At 31.4% G+C, this 21496-nt stretch overlaps 13 protein-coding genes across 13 annotated transcripts; 5 read left to right on the top strand and 8 right to left on the bottom strand. All coding sequences in view use genetic code 12, as the record gives it.

Moving 5' to 3' along the window:
- Positions 1–10: 10 nt before the first annotated feature.
- Positions 11–1630, top strand: SFU1 (Sfu1p; the record flags this gene model as incomplete). Its single annotated transcript, XM_064880043.1, has 1 exon — positions 11–1630. The coding sequence occupies one exon, from the start codon at positions 11–13 to the stop codon at positions 1628–1630; it is 1620 nt and encodes a 539-aa protein (XP_064741557.1).
- Positions 1631–1870: 240 nt separating this feature from the next.
- On the top strand, positions 1871–3032 carry YMC2 (Ymc2p). Its single transcript, XM_064880866.1, has one exon. It carries the CDS (start codon positions 2025–2027, stop codon positions 2931–2933), a length of 909 nt encoding a protein of 302 aa, XP_064741556.1. The 5' UTR covers positions 1871–2024; the 3' UTR covers positions 2934–3032.
- On the top strand, positions 3025–4416 carry RJT21DRAFT_117876 (uncharacterized protein). Its single transcript, XM_064880865.1, has one exon. It carries the CDS (start codon positions 3469–3471, stop codon positions 4162–4164), a length of 696 nt encoding a protein of 231 aa, XP_064741555.1. The 5' UTR covers positions 3025–3468; the 3' UTR covers positions 4165–4416.
- COX5 (cytochrome c oxidase subunit Va) lies at positions 4403–5650 on the bottom strand. Its single transcript, XM_064883490.1, has 2 exons — positions 5449–5650; positions 4403–5356 (listed from the first exon to the last, which is right to left on the bottom strand). The coding sequence occupies exon 2, from the start codon at positions 5351–5353 to the stop codon at positions 4901–4903; it is 453 nt and encodes a 150-aa protein (XP_064741554.1). The 5' UTR covers positions 5354–5356; positions 5449–5650; the 3' UTR covers positions 4403–4900.
- An 849-nt stretch (positions 5651–6499) lies between these two features.
- Positions 6500–7600, bottom strand: RJT21DRAFT_79785 (uncharacterized protein; the record flags this gene model as incomplete). The annotated part of the gene is made up of 1 exon (XM_064885232.1): positions 6500–7600. The coding sequence occupies one exon, from the start codon at positions 7598–7600 to the stop codon at positions 6500–6502; it is 1101 nt and encodes a 366-aa protein (XP_064741553.1).
- Positions 7601–8209: 609 nt separating this feature from the next.
- Positions 8210–10141, top strand: RJT21DRAFT_15561 (uncharacterized protein). Its single transcript, XM_064883489.1, has one exon. It carries the CDS (start codon positions 8246–8248, stop codon positions 10043–10045), a length of 1800 nt encoding a protein of 599 aa, XP_064741552.1. The 5' UTR covers positions 8210–8245; the 3' UTR covers positions 10046–10141.
- Positions 10142–10234: 93 nt separating this feature from the next.
- Positions 10235–11165, top strand: SNL1 (Snl1p). Its single transcript, XM_064883488.1, has one exon. The coding sequence runs from the start codon at positions 10307–10309 to the stop codon at positions 10922–10924; it is 618 nt and encodes a 205-aa protein (XP_064741551.1). The 5' UTR covers positions 10235–10306; the 3' UTR covers positions 10925–11165.
- RJT21DRAFT_15540 (uncharacterized protein) lies at positions 10962–11662 on the bottom strand. The gene has a single exon (XM_064883487.1). It carries the CDS (start codon positions 11524–11526, stop codon positions 10999–11001), a length of 528 nt encoding a protein of 175 aa, XP_064741550.1. The 5' UTR covers positions 11527–11662; the 3' UTR covers positions 10962–10998.
- Positions 11663–11728: 66 nt separating this feature from the next.
- LKH1 (bifunctional aminopeptidase/epoxide hydrolase) lies at positions 11729–13888 on the bottom strand. The gene has a single exon (XM_064880864.1). The coding sequence runs from the start codon at positions 13680–13682 to the stop codon at positions 11799–11801; it is 1884 nt and encodes a 627-aa protein (XP_064741549.1). The 5' UTR covers positions 13683–13888; the 3' UTR covers positions 11729–11798.
- On the bottom strand, positions 13889–15875 carry DJP1 (Djp1p). The gene has a single exon (XM_064880863.1). It carries the CDS (start codon positions 15586–15588, stop codon positions 14002–14004), a length of 1587 nt encoding a protein of 528 aa, XP_064741548.1. The 5' UTR covers positions 15589–15875; the 3' UTR covers positions 13889–14001.
- On the bottom strand, positions 15876–17310 carry RJT21DRAFT_117868 (mitochondrial 37S ribosomal protein uS5m). Its single transcript, XM_064880862.1, has one exon. It carries the CDS (start codon positions 17171–17173, stop codon positions 16043–16045), a length of 1131 nt encoding a protein of 376 aa, XP_064741547.1. The 5' UTR covers positions 17174–17310; the 3' UTR covers positions 15876–16042.
- Positions 17311–17466: 156 nt separating this feature from the next.
- Positions 17467–19509, bottom strand: RJT21DRAFT_117867 (glycerophosphocholine acyltransferase). The gene has a single exon (XM_064880861.1). It carries the CDS (start codon positions 19047–19049, stop codon positions 17586–17588), a length of 1464 nt encoding a protein of 487 aa, XP_064741546.1. The 5' UTR covers positions 19050–19509; the 3' UTR covers positions 17467–17585.
- GLY1 (Gly1p) lies at positions 19510–20993 on the bottom strand. Its single transcript, XM_064880860.1, has one exon. It carries the CDS (start codon positions 20729–20731, stop codon positions 19592–19594), a length of 1140 nt encoding a protein of 379 aa, XP_064741545.1. The 5' UTR covers positions 20732–20993; the 3' UTR covers positions 19510–19591.
- Positions 20994–21496: the final 503 nt, after the last annotated feature.

The raw sequence follows: 21496 nt of genomic DNA, 5'->3' as shown, positions 1-21496 counted from the left end.
AATTTCAATAATGTCTACAAGTCCTCAACTATCAAATACGCATCCGAAGGTGCTAACACCTAATGATAATACTAGTGCCACTGTAAAAATCGAATCTCAAGATATAATACCACAGCCACCTTTAACTCCGACCACTTCAGGATTAAAATCCCCTAAATCTCCTGTAATATCCGCCCCTCAGAATTCATTACCTTCACCATCCCCAGTGGCTGTATCATCAACCACTTCACCTAAATCAATACCTTCTACTTCTGAAACTTCCACAATAGCTAACTCAAATGGGAATGGGAATGGGAATGACAAAATAGACGATGGCCAACAATGTTCTAATTGTGGTACTACTAAAACTCCTTTATGGAGAAGAGCTCCTGATGGAACTCTAATATGTAATGCCTGTGGTTTATATCTTCGTTCTAATAATACTCATCGACCTGTGAATTTAAAACGTCCCCCTAATACAATAGCCATTACTAAAAGTGATGAAGGATCTTGTAAAGGAGATGGAAGATGTAATGGAACTGGAGGTTCTGCAGCCTGTAAGGGATGTCCAGCTTATAATAATCGTGTTGTTGTGGCAGGTAAAAGAGAAAGAGAAAGAGCCACCGAAGAGAAGAAACAAACTGTATCACCAGTTATTGCTCCTATTAATAATCCTACAGCAGAAGATCTTGCTGTTGCATGTTTTAATTGTGGAACTACTATCACGCCTTTATGGAGAAGAGATGATTTAGGAAATACTATTTGTAATGCATGTGGTTTATACTATAAATTGCATGGATCCCATAGACCAATAAGAATGAAAAGAAATACAATTAAGAGAAGAAAAAGAAATCTACCAAATGGAATTAAAAAGGATGATGATTCTGATGATTTCAGTCCACCAGCTTCACACGCCCATTTAACTGATGGACATACTTCTGGAACTCCAACTCCATCAGTATCTTATAAGTCAGTTTCTCCTCCAATCTCAAGACTACCTCCACCTTTTCCAACATATAATCATCTGACTTCATATTTCCCTCCTTACGCTGGCGCAGGTAGAATCCCTAATGGTCCTGGTCCTGTTCCAGGTCCACCACCATCTCATATACCATTAGGATATTATGGTTCTCAACAACATCAACATCAACATCAACATCAACATTCCATTCCTCCAATCACATCACAGCCTCAACAACAGAATATAAAATTGCCTCTGTTAAGTATAAATGAATCTACACCTCCTCCTCCTCCTCCACAACAACATCATCATCAACAATTGGCTCCTATAATAAAGAAGGAATTAGGTACTCCTATACCCACTAAATTTCCATCTATAATGCCTACAAGTAAACGATCTACTTCATCAACTCCAATTGCTATTGATTTCACATCTGCTTTTAAATCAACAAGTACAGCTTCTACAATAACTACAAAGGATGAAGATGATTCAGAATCTGCTCAAAAGCCCAATAACAATGGCAATATTAATAGCAAAGAAAGCGATAACAATAATAATAATAATAATAATAATAGCAACAACACTAACAATGATGATAATGATGATAATGCTAGTAAGGATTCAAGTAATCTGCAAACTCCTAAAACCAGAACTCATGCATTATCCATTGGTGGTTTATTAAATGGTTAATGGTCAGAAAAATTGGAGACATAATGTATTCCCTTGGGGGGTCGGTATATATAATATTTATAGTTTGTATAGTCTTGTAATATGGTAATATTTATGTCTTACACGGGATTCTAAACCTCAAGTAGTTATTGTTATAGTTAACGCCTCGTGATGATGTGCACGTGATAAGGTGCAATTTAATAGTATATAACTTGCAATATTACTTTATCAGATCCAGCAATTAGTCGTATGAACCATAATACAAATTAGGTAGATAATTGAATTATTAGGCGGGTAATCATTCCGAATTGAACCACTGAGAATTTTCAAAATTAAACCTTGACTGAATCTGGATCAGTATTTATTTCATCACTAGTATCATTAACATTATATACTAACCTCCCCACACGGCATAATGAGTGATACTATTGAAATTGAAAATCACCAGAAGGCAGTTGATAATTCTTTACTCAGAAAGGCTAAAGATATAGCTGCTGGATTTATAGGAGGGGCCACACAAGTATTAATTGGTCAACCAGCAGATTTAGTTAAAATCAGATTACAAACTTCTAATGAAACATCATCAGTATCAATTATAAAGCATGTTATTAAGAATGAAGGATTATTAGCATTTTATAAGGGAACCTTACCACCATTATTTGGAGTTGGAGTATGTGTATCCTTACAATTCTATGGATTTCATGAAGCCAGGCGACAACTTTTAACCTATAACAATACTAAAGATCTTAATCTTTGGCCACAAACTTATATTGCTGGGGCAGTTGCAGGGATTGTAAATACGCCTGTGGCAGGACCAATTGAACAATTACGTATTTTAAGTCAATCAAATACATCTACTCAAAAGAATGCTTTACTTGATACAGTTAAAACTATTTATCAAAAGGAAGGAGTTAAAAATGGGATATTCCGTGGTTTTAGTATCACATTATTAAGAGAAATTCAAGCTTATGGAGTATGGTTTTTAACTTATGAGACTTTAATTCAACAAGTAATAGATTTACAACATTATAAGTCTAGAGATCAAATAAGTACACCTGAATTATTGATCAGTGGAGCCTTAGCTGGAAATGCTCTTTGGTTATCATCATATCCAATTGATGTAATTAAATCCAATATTCAAAGTGATAAATTTGGATCTGAAAGTAAATTTAATGGACAAATTCTTAAGGCAACTAAATATATATATAGAAATCATGGATGGAAAGGATTCTGGAGAGGTATTGTTCCATGTTTATTAAGAGCTGTACCATGTAGTGCTGGTACATTTGCCAGTGTTGAACTTGCGTTAAGATTAATGGGTTAGTTATAATAAAAATCATTATATTTAGACTCTCATAATTGATCTTATATATAGATATAGATATATATATATTCTTATAGACTTGAATATATCAGTACAACTAATAGATATACACAGATAAATAGTAGGAGAATTGCAAATTTTTCAAATATTTCATTATTTGCAATATATATTAGAATCCTGTATATAGCGTGTGCTTATGTAATCTAATCACCATACAAAATTAAACCAATAAACGTTGATGATTTTAATCTTATTCAGACAAACAAAAAAAATTTACCATTGACCAAAAGCAATCTGTACCAAAATCCGATCACTTTGTCGTTATAGATACCTTATAATCAACAATAGTTAAGGAAGTACGAGAATAGAAGAATTCATAGTACTGTAATTTACTACTGATATATTCATCATCAAATTTTTTGTTGTTCAATTCCTTTTCAATCTTCATTATTTTTAATTCACTACTACTTTACATTTATTTAATTTGCATATTCATTCCTAAAATTTAACTCATATAAATCATATAATAGACATAATGTTTAAATCAATCATAACAAATAATCTTGTTAAACAATCCATTATAAGTCAACAACGTATGGCATTATCATCATGTGCAAGACTTTATAAACCTGTTGCTACCCTTAATGAAGGATCTGAATATTTAACAACTGGTGGATCTAATCAATCTGCATGGCCAAAAGGATTTAGAGTTCCAAGACCAAAAACTTGGGAAGAAAGTGGTGAAAGTGCTTTAAGTAAAGCCACTAAATTTTTCTTTTTAAGTGAAATTGCTAGAGGGATGTATCTTTGTATGGAAATGTATTTTAGAGCTCCTTATACTATTTATTATCCTTTTGAAAAGGGTCCAATTTCACCAAGATTTAGAGGTGAACATGCATTAAGAAGATATCCAAGTGGTGAAGAAAGATGTATTGCATGTAAATTATGTGAAGCTATTTGTCCTGCTCAAGCCATTACAATTGAAGCTGAAGAAAGAGCTGATGGTTCAAGAAGAACTTATAAATATGATATTGATATGACCAAATGTATTTACTGTGGTTATTGTCAAGAATCATGTCCTGTGGATGCTATTGTTGAAACTCCAAATGTTGAGTATACTACTGCCACTAGAGAAGAATTATTATATAATAAAGAAAAATTATTGGAAAATGGTGATAAATGGGAACAAGAAATTCAATATTGTATTGATGCTGATGCTCCATACCGTTAATCATATCTCCTCCATCTATGCATAACTGATATGATTGTTTCAATTAGTTTGAATTCTATTGTATGTCGTTCGTATCACATAATTATATTTAACTTGGCTAAATCAACAATCATTCGTCTTAACAGCCATTTAACAGCATTCTTTTGTAAATTATTTATAATCTTTCTATAGATTATTTTCTAGTAAAATCAAGCTTTTTAAAAAATATACAATAAATATATCGAATAAAGTAAATTCTACAAATGTAAACCAATTCAGTCTTATTTGTTTATTGAAAATGGAAAGAGACTTAAAAAAGTAGAACTGATAATAGTAGAAACTAAAAGATAATAAAACTCATTATTATTATATTTACTAAATCCATTATAGCTGAGAAAGTTACAATGAAGCTAGCATTGGTAAAAAAAAATTGGTTACTAAAAATTTAAAAATCAAATTCAAGGTGTTGGATTATGCAAAAGGGAACGTTTATGTTAAAAATTTAATGGAATATTATTCTTTTAATTAAGAATAATTATTGTTAATGAATTTTTCATGAATATTTTATATAGGTAGTAGTAATCATTTCAAATAAATTGAATGGGGATTGATACCGCACTATACGGGGTTTGAATAGGGGAAAAGATTTTGCGAGTGAATTGATTCGATTGTAAAGAATGAAATAGTGATGAAGTTGATGATGAAAATGATGAAATTAGAATGTCATAACGTTGAATATATGAATGAATTGTTCCATCTATTGAATTTGGGAATAACCAGTGAAAGGGTTAGCATTCTTAGATTTAAGATATTCATCAGAGGCTTCTTGCCATTCTCTGTTAACAGTAGCTGGAGCTGGAGCAGAGATAGCTCTAATACCGGCATATATAACGATCGAAGCAAAAATACCACCAAGGACACCATAAACAACTTTAGCTTGATCACCTGGACCATATAAAGGTCTTCTTGGACCCCATTCACCAAAAGAAATATAGTATGCGGCTTTCTTTTCAGCAGGAGTCAATTCTTGCCATGGTAATTCCATTCTGGTCTTTAAACTATCAATTAAAGCAGATTGATCTTCCTTTGGTAAAGAAGTCCATCTGGTTTCTAATTTTCCAACATAAGCGTTAGATAATGGTCTTGGAGCACTCTTGGCAACAGAAGATTGATGACGAACAGCTAATCTTTGGATAGATTTACGGAACATTTTCTAGAATAATATATACGTTAGTAAATGATTTTCATAAAAATATATAACAACAGTTACTACCAGCAGAGATGAACTCTTATTATCATTTATACTTTTTTTTTCTTAGTGTGAAGCTTAAGTATTGATGTGTGGATGTTGAGCTTCTAAACATAAAAATTTGATTGGACCAAAATTTGGTATATACGGTAGTGGAACGACCTCACCTGATTTTCATCAGCCTTTACTTAAGTACTACTTCACATACTAATAATAATGATACATTTAAAAATTGAATTATTATTATTGGTATTTGAACTACTACTTGTAAATCTTCTGAATAATAATAATATGTTTTGATGGAAAAAATGTCTGTTGATTTGAGGAATAATTTGTAGTCTTAAAGGATCTTAAATGTTTAAACACACATCGCTGATTAAAGGCATATAAATTGCTCTTGTAAATTGGTGAAAATCTCTTTTGAATTTAACAATTGACTTGACTGAAATGGATTGCTTGAATATATGAAGGATTTATATCTTGTATTTCCTATAACAATTGAGCACTTTTCCTTACCCTTCTTGACTAAAAAATCCGATCAACATAAAATTAGCACTCTCCACCCCAACATAAATTTGAAAATTATAAATGATAACTGTGGCTATACTGCTGGTATGAACTACATTATATATATATATCTAGATATAGATACTTACCTTATAATACTATTATTTGATGAATTACAATATCAGAAAAGTAAAGGAATTCTAGCAAATAAATAAATTTGGTTCTATTTTTTTCAGTGTGTGTATTACTTTTGTTCTTCTCCTACTTGGCTGTTTTGTTCTATTAGTATGAGAATTATTGGTTTAGTTAATATTAGAGAGGAAAAATATGTGGGTCGTGCGAAAATTACCAAAAATATTTATATTGTTAGACAATTTTTTAGTCTAACTATCCCCTCTGATCAGGCCACTTACAATTAATGTGGTAGAGACAAGTAGAACTAATTGTTACACTCTGATTTGTTCATTATGTTTAGACGAATATACTAGTTTTTTGGTGAGAGATTTAGTAAATTATTTAACAAAATAAAATGGGAGTATTACTTTAATTAAACTATGGGTAATAACACTACTAAATGACTAGTTCTAGATCTCCTAACAATTAGATTTTTGTTATAGTAACTATTGATCTCCGCAATTGAGATTCATTTATCTCTTCAATTTTACTAGTAAATAGTTTACCTTTTATCTCATCGAAGTAACGTAAAAACTCTATAATTGAACCTCCAACTCCAAAGTATATATTCTTGGCAGCTATTAAAGCCTGACCGTTTCCTGTTGATTCAAGAATCTCAATTAAACATTCTGCAACAATAGGTAAACTATCAAGTGAATAAATAGTTTCTGAACTGATTATGTAATCCACCTTCAAATATTCAATCTTAGAATTGAATTGTTTACTCCAAGAGCCAGAAATAAATACTAATTCGATATCACGAGTTTGTAGGTCATGAGTGAACTCATTAATTAATCGATCAGTTATTAAAATTTCATCATTATTAAACGTAGGATTTTCTTCTGAAGTTGTCAATTCATACAATTTTTCTACGGGTAATGTTGATGCCCAATGTATTAACAAGTTAGGTAAACTGACCAACCTCAATACGTCATAATTAAAATCGGCTAAGATTATCTTTTTATTTGTTGATTTTTGTTGTAAAATTTGTAAAAATAAGTAACATGATGGAAGTGATGTTCCACATCCTAAATCTAAAAATGAATTGAATTTATTTAATAATGAATCATCACTATTTTCAACATTGATAGATTCAGATAACTTGTCAATGACATCATATGAACATTCCCAACTCTTGAATCCACCTTCGTATACATTTTTTTGTAAATCACTTGAATTTTCATCAATCAAGATAGTGTTAGCATCTGAATCAATCTCACTCTTATCTTCGGTCATTATTTGATGCTTAACATCAAACAATTCTCTTCTATATACAAGATTTTTACCTCTAGGGGTGTAATAATTGTCAAATGTTATTCGAACATCCTTCAAGCTGGATAATAGTTCCAGAAAACTATGGATTTGAGGAAGATGCTTATCTTCGATATATGAAGATAATTTATCTAATGCAGGAGTTTTTGAGTTATTTCTCGGTATGTTTTCAGAATTAGTGGTTTTTGGAAACTTTGAATGATCAAGCTCATCATCACTGAAGTCTTCTTCAGTGAATCCAAAGGCAAATGACATTTTCGATCAGCTATTCCTTCTATAATATAATAGAATTTACACTATGTAAAGTTTGGTTCATCGCTAATTTTTTTCAGATGAGACACACTCAGTAGAATTTTGCGACAATCAATGAATCAGTGTCGCAGATGCAACCCTTCAGCGTATTGGTAAGGATGCAAAAAGTTTGCACTTAATGAATAAGTGAGCTTCTAGGCTGATTGTTTCAGAAATCAGTTCAGCTTTCTGGGATTTTGATATTAATGGATGAAAGAAAGTCTTCGATTCAGCACTAAAGGATAGTTTTACTAAGTCTCTTGCTAAAACCATTGAAAAAACATTAAAAACACTTGATTTTATAACAACAAACGCATATAATTACTTTTATATAAATGATGTGATATGATTCTAAGGTTATCATACCGAATTCTCTAGTCCCTAATTACTACATTTAAAACATCTACAAACAAATCTTAAGCTGGTAGGAAATCCTGAACATTTAAAGATGGTTAGCCGTGTCTAATCTACTTACTCATTTTGTGCCATTTTTCCAGTGGAGGATCGGGAATGTGTGTCGAAACCAAAATGTTTAATCTTCCACCAGGTACCACTTTACTATATATAGTACAATACTAGTGACTTATAGAAATTAATATAGACACCTCAATGACCGAGATATCACCTTCTTCTACTAAGGTAGATGATTTTCTATCCAGTTTGTCACAAATTTCTCAAGAGAGACTTCGAGAAGATCAACAGAGACAGAATGTGTTGCGAAGGAATATAAACGAATTGAAACTGAATCTGGCAGTCTCATCCCCTTCAAAACCAGGGGATATACCTTCTTATTCATTTACACCAGCCACTTACAAGATTATAAACTCCTCGCCTACCAAAAAGGAACCGTTCCGTTCGAGTAGGTACACTTTTGATGAAGATGAAGTTGAAGAAGATGCACCAAAACTTCCTGCCAGACCATCAGCTGATGATGATGTTGCACCTCCATTACCAGCTAGAAGAGAACAAAATTCATTTGAAGTAAATCTTCTTCAACCAAAGGCAAGAGTGGAGCCTCCTAAAATCTCCAAACTTTCAAAACCTAATTTACCAACTAAATCATCATCTCCATTATCTAACAAAAGCGATGGATATCGATCATTTTCTCAAATTGAAGCCTCAATCAAGAATTCCCAACCCAAACCATCAATTGAACCCACATACAAAAAGACTGCACCTCTTGTTCCAACAAAATTGCCTAAAACACCTACCAAACTCAACCCAAATGGTTCTGAAACAGATTGGATGTCTTCACTTGCAAAATCCAAAGTTGTTTCACCTTCGACCATCAACAATGCTCCCAAACCAAGTTATCAAACGGCATTGTGGGCCACCCAAAATGCGAAAATAACTAACAAACTTAGTGAAGCTGCAAAACCAGAGTTGAAGAAACCTCCAACCAAACCTAGTTATCTTGAAAGTAGAAAACAAAGAGAAGCCAAGGAAGATGTCCCACCACCTAAACCCACAAGACCAACAGTGATTCCTAAATTGGCTGTTAATGAAAAAGTCATTCCAGTAAAACCTGCAAAACCTGTATCAAAGATATATGAGGAAAAGGATTCTGAATTGTTAAAATCAACTATTTCAAAATTATCTTCAACAAAAGTACCTCCATTAAAACCAAGTAAACCTTCAGTTGATCTATACACTAAACTGGAAAAGGATATATTAAGTACAGTTAAGTCCAGTTTGTCATCTAAGTCAGCTCCTTTAAAAGCAAGCAAACCCAATCTCTCGAGTTATTCAAAGCAAGACTCAGAAGAATTAAAATCTCAATTACAAAGGTTGAAACCCACCAAACCACCAATAGTATCAGCTAAACCATCTGCTACGAATGATATTATTCCGGCATTAAAACCAAGACCAGTTCCAACATATAAGTCTAAAACTGTGAACCTTCCTGTTTATGAACAAGATGAACAAAAACAAAAACTGACTTCTTCATTAACAGTTGTACCAACCAAAGAAGGTACATTTGAAGATAAGTTATCGTCTATATTAAGAGCTAGTACTTTACCAGAAACCAAAATTGGATTTGGAAGAGATCCACCAATTCGTCCTATAGGCAGATCACTGACTGAACCAACCAAACAAGAGAAAAGAGAAGACACTACTAATTCAAAGGGTATAACACATGTCAGTAAAAGTCGGGCTAAGGGACCCAAAAGAAGATTACCAAAATCAATGCAAACCAAAAACACTACAAATGAAACTAAATCAGTGTCAGTGCCAGTATCAAAGCCAGAGGCAGAGCCAGAGCCAGATTCAGAATCTGAAGTAGCTTCTCAGCTTTCCATCCCCAAAAGCTCCAAAAAAGTTCCACCACCAATTAATAAATTGGCCAAACCAAAAACAGTAGGCGAATTAAAACCCAGTAGAAACTTCAGCGGTGAAGTATTTATATAGTAATGAACTGAACTAATTCACAATGTTTTATATTAACTCTTTACACAGATATAAATCTTAATCATAATATATGTAATCGCATGGATAGTTAGCGTGTATCTCAAATAGGTATGTGCGGCTCGCCTTCTTTCCAAAAATTCCAAAGTTTCGATTTTTCGCTCGACAGCACAGAAAATCAAACTACATGTGAATGAATTGTATGTATTGATTACAAAAGATTAGGAGTTACTTACGAGAAGAAGAAGAATCTTATAAACAAGAATGGAGAAGGTCGTGTCACAGATCAATGAATGGAAATCCAGTTTACCAAGTGATTTTGAACAAATTCAAAGTTATGCCATTCATATTAAGGATTCTATACCAACATCAATTGAAGAATTACAACCAGGGATTGATTATGTAAAATCAATTACTACTGAAGATATAATTAGAGATTTTTCTGAATTTAAGATTAGTCCAATTACTGTATCATTAACAATTACTGCTTTTACAACATTAATTATATTAACTAAAGTCTTTACAGGTAATTATCCTCAAGATAAATCATCTAAAAAGGCTAATAAAAAATCTAAATCAAAGAAGAAACCAAGTAAAGCTCAAAAGGCTAATAAGAATATACAAGAAATTCTTGATTTTGTTGAATCTGAATATGTTCCTCAAATTGATGAATATTTACATAATCATAAAGATTTAACTCGTGAAGAACTTGAATTTAAATATAATTATTTTGAAGAAATGTTATTAAAAGAATTAGTTAAATTAGACAGTATTGATGTGACGGGTAATGCCATCTTGAGAGAAAATAGAAAGAAAGTTATTCAATTTATTCAAGATCATCATAATAGATTAGATAAATTTAAGAAAGAAGCTAAATTTTAGATTTCTTTATCTATTTAATTAGTGTTTATACATTCACTATAATAAACTTGTAATTGTTCTAAATAATATAATTATTAATTAATAACTGTTTTATGAGCATCGAAATCTTCTGGCTTAATTCTAAGTCCTCCTTTAACTCCAAATTCTGGTATACCACCATCACTAGGGGGGAAAACATCAGTTAATAATGTAACTTTTTCACCTAACCATAATGCTCTATTAGTATGATCTTCAAGATCATCACCAGTTTGTGGATGAATTAATACTGATAAATTTCCATGATATAATTGAAACCAACTAAGTACTTTAATAAATACTTCTGGACGTCTAACATCTGCTTCCCAGAATTGAGTTGGATGAGGCCCAATGATTTTATCAGTTGGTAATTTCTTAACGAGTATTGATCCATTAGCAGAATCTTCAGGAAAATCAGCAAGAAGTTTAGCTCTTAAAGCATCTGATTCTTCTAATGATTTCTTATTATGAGCATAATAATAAATATGAAAATCATAGTATTGAACTGGATATGTATAGCTAAGGCCATGTACCGATGTGGTGGCCACAGAAGGATCTTCTTTTTGAAGGTGAGTAACGTATTCCATTGGTTCGTATACTATTTATGGAATATCTTCTAAACAAAGTGAAATAAAAATATACTGGCCACTTGCTAACTTTTATCAGCAAACTTTGCTGGATTTATCAAAACGATCTATGGCACCAAAATCGGAGCCACAGCTCGTAAATGGTCGGCCAAAAAAAAGTTTTTGCAGTAATACTTATAGCCGGATAAATTAATATACGATAAGAAGTTATATATTATAATTTACAATTTATAGTTTATATATTATATATGCATTTATTTTATAAGTTTCAATCATACTAAACCTAAATCTTTCTTGACCATAGTTTTACAGATTGGATGGTATTTATCTTCGAATTTTTTAAAAGTTTCAATGGCAAATTCTTTACTAACTCCGGTCATTAAAAGTTTATAACCTGGTCTAACATATTTCATACGACCAACAGATCCTACCCAATTAGCAAAGAAAATAACTTGATCATCAGTACTAGTAAATTTCCCATACTTAATAAGTAATTCATTCCAACGAGCTAAGATTTCTCCATTAGCACTGGCTGCAAATTTAGGATAAATTTCAGGTAATTTTCTAATTAAATCTATTGAAACATTATAATCTTTAAATCTATCAGTTAAAGTTTCAATAAATAACATTTCTTGATTACCTTCAAAAGCTTGAACATCTGCTTCAGAAAATTCAAGTATACCATTCTCACCATCTTTAATATATTGAACCCATTTATCAACTAAAGCATATACTTGATCGGCTAAAGTAGTATCAAAATTTGGATAATCTGGTAATCCAGATTCAAATAACCATTTATCAAAATCAATTTTATCTAATAAATGAGTCTTATTTAATGGTTCATAAAATTCATATAAAGTTTCAATGAATTGTGCACTATCCAATGATGTATAACGGAATTTTTTAAAATAATATTTAATAAATGCATCAAATTCCTTTGGACCTCCTAAAGTAGTTTCAATATGGAATAAAAAGTTGAACCCCTTTTCGTAAGGAATTCTTGAGAATGCATCATCTGGATCACCATTTTCTAAATCCCAAACTAATTTAGTGAATTTAGGATCCATTTCATTGACAGTTTCAACCAATGCATTCCAACCAATAATAGCATTGAAATGTCTAACTTGTTCACCATATTCTTCTGGATTAGATTTTCCTTCTTCCTTGGCTTCTACTGCAGCAATAGCTCCAAGAATTCTTCTTTCTAAATAAACAGTCCAACCTTCATTAAGCCAAAAATGTTCCCAAGAACAATTAGTGACTAAATTACCTGACCAAGAATGAGCTAATTCATGAGCCATAACTTTAACTTGAGTTCTATCTCCGCTAATTAATGTAGGAGTAAGTTGAGTCATATTTGGAATTTCCATACCACCATATGGGAAACTTGATGGAAGAACTAAAGAATCAAATCTAAGCCATTCATAATCAAAAACCAATTTTTCAGCAATTTGAATAAAAGTTTCCATATCCTTTTCGAATTCAAATTGACAAGCCTTTAATTTTGGTAATTCACAATAAACATCTGATCTTGGACCAATTGGAGCTTTATGAAGATGACCAGAAGTAATTGATACTAAATATGAAGGAATTGGAATAGGTTGATCAAAAATATAAGTATTTTGTTCAGAACTTGGTTGAGGTCTTCCAGACATTGTACAAACTGATGGAGATGTTGCTTTAAATTTATAGGGAGATTTAACAGCTGGAGTATCAAAACATGGAAATAAACTACGAGCATGAATGGCTTGACATTGAGAGAAAATATAAGGACCAGTATCACCTTGAATAAATTGAATAGCAGTACATTTTTCAGTAGTTGTAAAATCAATTTCAACAACTAATCTACGACTTAAAGTTGTTAATGGAATATGCAAGGCTGAACCAAATGGTGCTTTACCAGATTTAAGATCAAATTGAACTTTAGAATTATTAACAATCACATTGGAAATAGTTAAAAATGAAGTATCTAATATTAAAGTCTTACTAGCTTTCAAACTTTCTAAATAATAAATAACTTTACCATTTAATGTCTTAGTTTCAAATGATACATCTAAAGATAAATCAGTTAAGACCACTTTAAAATCAGTATAATTGGAATAAGTACAGGGGTCCAAGTCATGTGACCTCTTACTAATAGCTTCGAACTTTGACATTATGTATGAGTTGGTTCTATTAAAGTTATAAGGAAGATCATCTCGTATATTGGATCCCCACGAATAAATGGCTACTGAGAATTTCTGGCCTAGAGGCTGGTCGCGAAAATTTTTTGCTGAAAAAAAAAATTTTAGTGGATCGAATTTGGGGGCAGCGAGTTAGGGCTAGGGGATATCTATAATTAAATGTTTATTAGTGCTGGATACCCAGCATTATCGTTCAATAAATAGTTTATATATAGGAGTAGAAAAGTCGAAAATAATATAATATAATAGAATAGAATAGAATAGAATATTTATGGGAGTACAAGATGAAACATCATTGTGTAGTAGACTCAGAGTCTTTACTTGGCACATCAGCTTTTGTGCTGGATTTAGACTTTCTATCTCTACTAGCTTCGGCAACTAATTCTTCAAAGATTCGTGCTTCTTCATCTTCATCTTCTGTTCTAGTTACGGCTGAGAATACATCTCCAATAATTCTTAAAGCTTTAGCTCTTGCAATACGTTTCTCTAATGGTACATCTTTATCATCAAGGATAGCATCACATACTCCTCTAACATTACCTTGAATTTCAAATTTAGATCCATACCATGCAGCTCTTAGCACTTTGCCCATTAAGTATCTCTCCATATCAGCTAATTCTTCAGCAGTATGTTTTTCAGGTTCAGGACTCTTTTTATCCTTTTTATCCTTTCCTTCTGATTTACCTTCCTTTTTTAATTCTTCTTGTTCCTTTTTAATAGCTTCAAGTTCTTCTTCTAATTTAGCTAAATCAGCATCAGCTTGTTTCTTATCAGCCTTATTAGCTTCTTCTTCTTCGGCTTTTCTTTTAACTTCTTCCTCTTCAGCTTCCTTTTTTGCATGGTATTCATTATCTTCTTGCATCTTAGCATATTCTTGCATAGTCTTTTGAGCATCTAAAGCATTGGAAACAGTTTTAAAAGTATCTCTTACAACACCACCTTTTTCTTTAACTGAAGTCCAAAATCCTCCCCATCCAAAAAATGTTTGATTTTTAAGAAAGATTTTCAGTTTAGTCTTATAAATTGATCCTAAAGTATGTAAGATTTCTAATCCAAAACTTTCCATTTTTAAAGATTCTGCTTCATATACTATTTTAGACTTAAATGCTTGTATAACATCTTCTGCCATATCCGTTTCAGCTAATAGTGATAATTTTTCTGTGAGTTTCTTAATCAATTGATTTCTAGTTTCAATCTTTTTCAATCTAAACTCTTCTTCAATTCTTTCTAATTCTTCTTTCTTTCTCTTTTCTTCTTCTTCCTTATGAGATATTTCATTGCCTTCATGTTCTTGATTGTGTAAGAATAGTTTACCACTATTTGATGAAAAATTTGGCTCTTCTGAAGAAAATACATCAGATGATTTATTGTCAGAAGTATGAGCATGAGTATTAGTATTTGTATATGAAGTTGTGTTTGTAGTTGAAGTTCCAGAAGATGCATGTTTAGTATCAGATTTAGTAGATGCAGAACTCTTATCCTTTGAAGAAGTTTCCTGAGATTTTGCTTTATCATCTTCCTCATGACTTTGTAATTCAGCAGATTTGGATAATTCCTGAAGTAATGATAATTCTCCAATCCAATCTTTAAAAGCTTCTCCTCCAAATATCATTGAGAAAAACTCTGTAGGATCTTCAAAACCTTCCTTTGGAATTGATTCTTGTTTACCATACTTATCGTATGTAGCTCGTAATTTCTCATCACTCAATACTTGATATGCTTCACCAACTTCTTGAAATCTAGCTGCTGCTTGTGGATCATTAGGATTCTTATCAGGATGTAATTTTATAGCGGCTTTCCTATATGCCTTCTTAATTTCTAACGATGTCGCATTAGTTTCGATTCCTAACAAATCGTAGTAAGTGGAATCAACAACCATATTAATCAGTTTCTGTCTTTCAATCTAATATAAAAATATAACTGTATACTTATACAAGTTTCTATTGTATTCTATGATCTATGTTTTTGAATAGATACGAATTTGAGTGTGTATTTATATTTATAATTGAAATCTTTTTATTATATAAACACACTAACAATACACAAGTTCAGTTAATTTTCTTTCAATTGCTACTATCTTTAGTAATGTATGTGTATACAGTAAATGGCGATGACTAAGGACTACAAGCAGACTATAAAAATAGAGTAGGGTTTCTTTGTGGCAACTAAGTCCCTCGCTAAACTCTTCACACGACCTATTTTTTGTTTTTCTCTGCTATGTTAATTAATGGAAAGTATATGTATACGTTAAGTTAAGTAATGACTATATGATATATGTACAAGTTATTTACTATATGATAAGATAAGATAAGATAATGATTGACTTAATGAGATCAATGAGAGTAATAGACTTTGTTTAAATCAACAATCTTTTTACCTCTACCAGCAGCCAAATCTTCAATAGATTTTTGTTTAGTTAATGCTTCAACAAATCCTTGAGCTACTAATAATGGATTTCTTGAACGATAAACTTTACCTCTTAAATCTTTAATACCAGCAGCTTGACAAATTTCAAAAATATTATGATTAACTCTAAGTCCAAACCCAGCTGGTGCAGACTTCATAAATAATTTGACAGCATGAAATTTGTATTCGAAATCTCCTAAAATAGTTCTATTTTCATATCTTGGAATTGGGGTTAAATTTTTAACAGCATTCCAATGAGCTTTTAAAGCAGCAGTACGAATACCATCTCTTGATTTACCAATACCCAATCCAATAGTACCTCTTTTATCTCCAACAACAGTTAATACAAAGAAATTTGGAATATTACCTTTGGAAGTCTTTAAAGATACTCTTTTCATGACAATTGGACGTACATATAAGTTTTTGATATATCTAGCATCCAATCCAGTTAATTTAGATAAATCTTCAGAAATTTGTCTATTAGTTCTTAAAGCAGTATTTGATTTTTTAGTGGTATCTTCATCCTTAAATCTTAATTTTAAATCTGATCTATCTGATGATCTAGTATCAGGAATTTCTGGATATGGAGCACGTCCATCAGCTTGATTAGGATATATAATAGGCTCACTCCATATTGGATCATTAGTACTATAGTCAGAGAATTCATTGGTTGGAGCAACTTTAGAATTGGCTCTAAATCCTAATTTCTTTAATTCCAATACTTGTTTAGGATCAATTACGGATTCAGCAATTTGAATACTCTGTAATAATTCTGGGGTATAGTATTTCTTTAAAAATTCTATATGCTTTGAAACTTTTATTGGAGTTTGTTTTTCACCTTTTACGGATTGAGTTTTCTCTTCTTTCTTTGTTTGTGATTGTTGTTTTTGTTGAGTTTCTGGTTCTTGATGTGATTGTGTTGATGATTGTTCATGATTGGAGGGTATAGGTTCAGAGTCCTTCTTGATTTGGTTATATATTCCTACAGACGAGGAGAACCATCTTCTTATTATATTCCCCGAGTAAACAGACGGAGCAGTAAGTGATGTTCTTATCATTATAATCTTTAAGTACTGTATGGTCTGCTGAACTATAATACTCGTTCTGTTATAGTTCAATTGGTTCTGGTTGATTTTTCAGTCAAGCAAAAAAAAATTTCAGTGGTGCGATTACCCGGACAATTTTTCTAATAGTGTGAGTATTTAATGTTTACAAGACATATACAGTAATTATATAGTAGTTTATGATATCAAAATTAGTAATATACACACCGGTACATAACTATATATAGAATAATAATAGTAGTAATAATAATAATAATATAATATAATAATAATAGTGATAATAATATAATAACATTAACAAGCTAAAGTTAGTCCAGGAGAAGTATACCAAATCAAAAAGTAAATATGTAAAGCAGAAGTGAACGAGCGTATAATGACGTTAATAGAATAGTAAGATAATAATCTCTCAGAGAGTTTTATGAACTTCTTCTGATTCTTCAATCACAGCCTCTGGTAGACTAAATGGTTTTAAATTTATATCTTCTGGGCTTGGTTGAGGTCTATTAATTGGAGAATATTGTAATTTTTCATTCTCTTGTTGTAAATTCTTAATTTCATCCTTTAACTTACTAACTTCCTTCTCAAATCTCTTTCCAAATACATCAATATAATATGTAGCACCATTATAAGATGCCCATACAAAGATGAAAGTTACAAATGCTCCACAAGCATGTTTATATCTAAACCAAATAGGACATAACATCATTGCCAATATTTGATAGAAGAATTGAATTAAAGAAAATGCAACAACTTGTGCCCAAGTATAAGGTAAAGAATTAACAAATCTTCCTAACGCAGTATTTTTATTTTTATTCTTTAAATAAGTAAAGGATGTAACTTTACCTTGAGCAATTTTATCTCTTTTTCTTATAGTAATAAAGAAATGATAAGACACTTGCCAAATAGTATAATATACTGAAGTCCAGAAAATTCCACTAAAGAAATCCCAATTATCAATGGAAGCAATGGCTGGATATCTGACTTTAATATGTTCAATTGGCATCTCATGAGTTAATACAAACATAGTAACTGGAGGCATAACATGAATAAATGATGATGTAGTTTTATCTATAGAATGTAAGACAAGTGAGTTTCTCCAAGTAATCACAGCAAAAGATAGTGTTCCTAATGATAATGAGAATACTGAGATGAATAAAGTTGGAGAATAAGGGAATAACCAAATAAACATCATTAAAAGTACATTGACATAATAACATAAATCTGCAAGATAATATTCATAAGATATTTTGAAGAATGAATAGAATCTAATTGGAATTAATATTGAAAATATAACAGTATGGAAAAGAGGGAAATAAATAGGGTATTTCCCTATTATAAAACCAGCAAATAGTATAATGAATAATGCTGCTGCATAAAAGAATTTCTCAGTGGTTGAAGATCTTAAATTCTTATGAACTCTTTGATCAAATTTAGTTAAACTGTTTTGGAAAGTTTCTTGTAATTTAATGAATTCGACTGAACGTTGATTCATACTAAATTTTTCCTTAGTTTTCTCTTTCATATTATTAAATCTTTGTCTAGTTTTATCACTCATAGAGTCTAAATTTAATCCGAAATCAAAATCATTAACAAATAATAATTTTCCGAGATCAATATAGGCTACTGAATTAGTTGAATCACTACGTTGTAATCCTATACTAGATCCATTAATAGATGAGGCAGATGATGATAAATATTCCGCATCAGTTTCCATACTATCATCTTGTCCATTAATCCTTTTATAATCTTCATCACTATGAATAGTAGCACTAGATGTAGTAGAACTAAAACTACCCTTTTTAATTTCACCATTACCTTCACTTAACAAACCCAAAGGGTCTGTAGCTTCATTAATGGTATCACTACTCATGTAATTTATAACAATATCACTACTTATAGGTATTAATCAGTTGGGAGTTGGTACTTGTACTTTAACTTGAAACGAACTCCGATGTGTCACTACCTCGTGCTTTACAAAAAAAAAAGATTTGACAGAAGCCGTACTATGTTCTCTTTTTTTCTTAGTATATACGTAAAAAGTAAGTCACGAAGGTCTATGATCTTTAAGATGTGATAGGAATACTAAATAATTGAATAATCAAATTAATTAAGAATGAATTCAAATTACTAATGAAATTCATATTGATACACGGTTATCGATTGAGTGTATGAGAGATATATTGGGGAGTAAATACGGGTGTATGGAGGCATCGCCACGTGCAAACCAGTTACATCCATGACGCAATACATAAAGGTTAATTCTTATCGAATTAATTTGCATCCCAAATAGGTTAAAAGGTACAAATGACAACTGGTTGCAATATCTACATATATTATTATCATTATTTGTATATTATTAATTTCTCTATTCTATTAAGATAATATGTTCTAGTCATAAATTGGGAAAATGAGTTAAATACTGATTGCTGGTTGTGTACTCATAGCTTCATAATTATACATCTTTTTATTATTTTTTAAATTAACTTTTGGAGGATGTTCGATACTGTATTTATATGCCTCTAATATACATTCTTTAATCTTATCAACACTTTTTTGACTTAATTGGAAATGGAAGGCAATTCTTCCTCCCATTAATTTAAGATCATATTTTGATTTAGCTAAATCAATCAAATAAACATCATCTATTCCACTACCTTTTATATCAAGGAATACAAAGTTAGTATGTACTGGTGATTCTAATTTAATTCCATTATCAATGCAGAATTTACCAACTTGTTTGGCAAATTCATGAGATTTTTTAAGACGTTGGAAATTATGCTCGATAGCATAAATAGCCATGGATGTAACTATACCGGCTTGCCTTATACCACCACCACATTGTTTCTTAAAGTGGTTAGCTTTGTCGATAAATTTAGTATCTCCAACTAAAATTGATCCCATTGGAGCTCCTAATGATTTAGAAAGACATAATGAGACACTATCAAAATGTGAACAGTATTCTTTAATAGTTATACCAGTTTCAGCAGAAGCATTCCATATTCTTGCACCATCCAAATGTAATTTAATATTATTCTCTTTACAAAATGCGGAAATTTTACGAATCTCATCAATTGGCATTATTATTCCATGTAAAGTATTTTCTAATGAAATAACTTTAGTAGGAGCAGCATGTATATCTCCATCATCTAAAGTAATATTATTAAGGACATCTTCAAAAGTCAAGTAATCTCCATTGGTTGGAATAACTGGATGAACCATAGCTTGAGACAATGTAGCTAATCCACCAGCTTCATGAAGGAAGACATGAGATCTGTGATCACATAATATACTATATGGAGGTTGATAAAGGTTTGCTCTTAATCCAATTTGGTTTGACATAGTTCCACTTACACAGAATAATGCAGCTGGTTTACCAGTCAAATCTTTCATTTTTTGTTCTAACTCAAGTGTTATTTCATCTTCTTTATAAACAGAATCACCATAAGTACTGGTTAAATATCCGTACTCGATCATATCACGAGTTGGAACTGTGAACGTATCACTTCTGAATTCGTTGTGTGTTACAAATTGTTCTTCTTCGTCAGCAGTCATATTATTAATAATCCGATGTTGGATGTGATTTGCAATCGGTAGCACTCGGATGGTGAGTATAGTTTAAACAAAGTTCTATAATGTAGTTGAACTATTGGAAATAAATTTCTTCTAACAGAGAAAGTTAAAGCTTACGATACTTTTCAAAATCACCTTTCAAAATGATATTATTTATAATTTGAAAATATTTAGGAAGCTGGTGATTTATATGCTTTAAAGCAGGAACACAAACTGTTACGGCCAAGTAATGTAAAATAGTTTAAAAAGAGAGAAGAGAAAAGAAAAGAAAACAAAATATTATTAAGATTACAGCAAACCCCTTCTTTTACCCAAAGTCTCTATATACTTTCCATATTGGTAGATATACATCTCTATGACTCTATCATCTCCTCTCCTGTGTTACTCATACCCGAAAATTTCTTTTTTTCTTTCCGTTTTCTCATCTCTTGAGCCTTTTTATTTTTTTTTCGCAGCACTGACAGATTCCGCTTGGGCTTTTTAGGCGCATTATGCCGCAAACAGTAGGGCGAGCTCTCGTTTTGCCGTTCACAGCCCTTTTTGCGCTAGTAACGGGATTATGTCAAATGTATTGTATTAGTAGTACTTACTAAATATATAAGCCTTATACAAATTTAGAGACCCGATTGAGGCATACACTACAACAGCAATATTATATATGTATAGGTTATTTTATGTACGCCTATAATTGTTGAGTGAATGACTTATCTTATTTTCTTTCAAACACCGAGTCTCTCCCCTCCCCTC

Source organism: Scheffersomyces amazonensis (assembly GCF_036850825.1).
Source record: "Scheffersomyces amazonensis strain UFMG-HMD-26.3 chromosome Unknown RJT21scaffold_1, whole genome shotgun sequence".
In the NCBI taxonomy this organism is placed as follows: domain Eukaryota; kingdom Fungi; phylum Ascomycota; class Pichiomycetes; order Serinales; family Debaryomycetaceae; genus Scheffersomyces; species Scheffersomyces amazonensis.
This window is presented reverse-complemented; position numbering and strand designations above follow the sequence as displayed.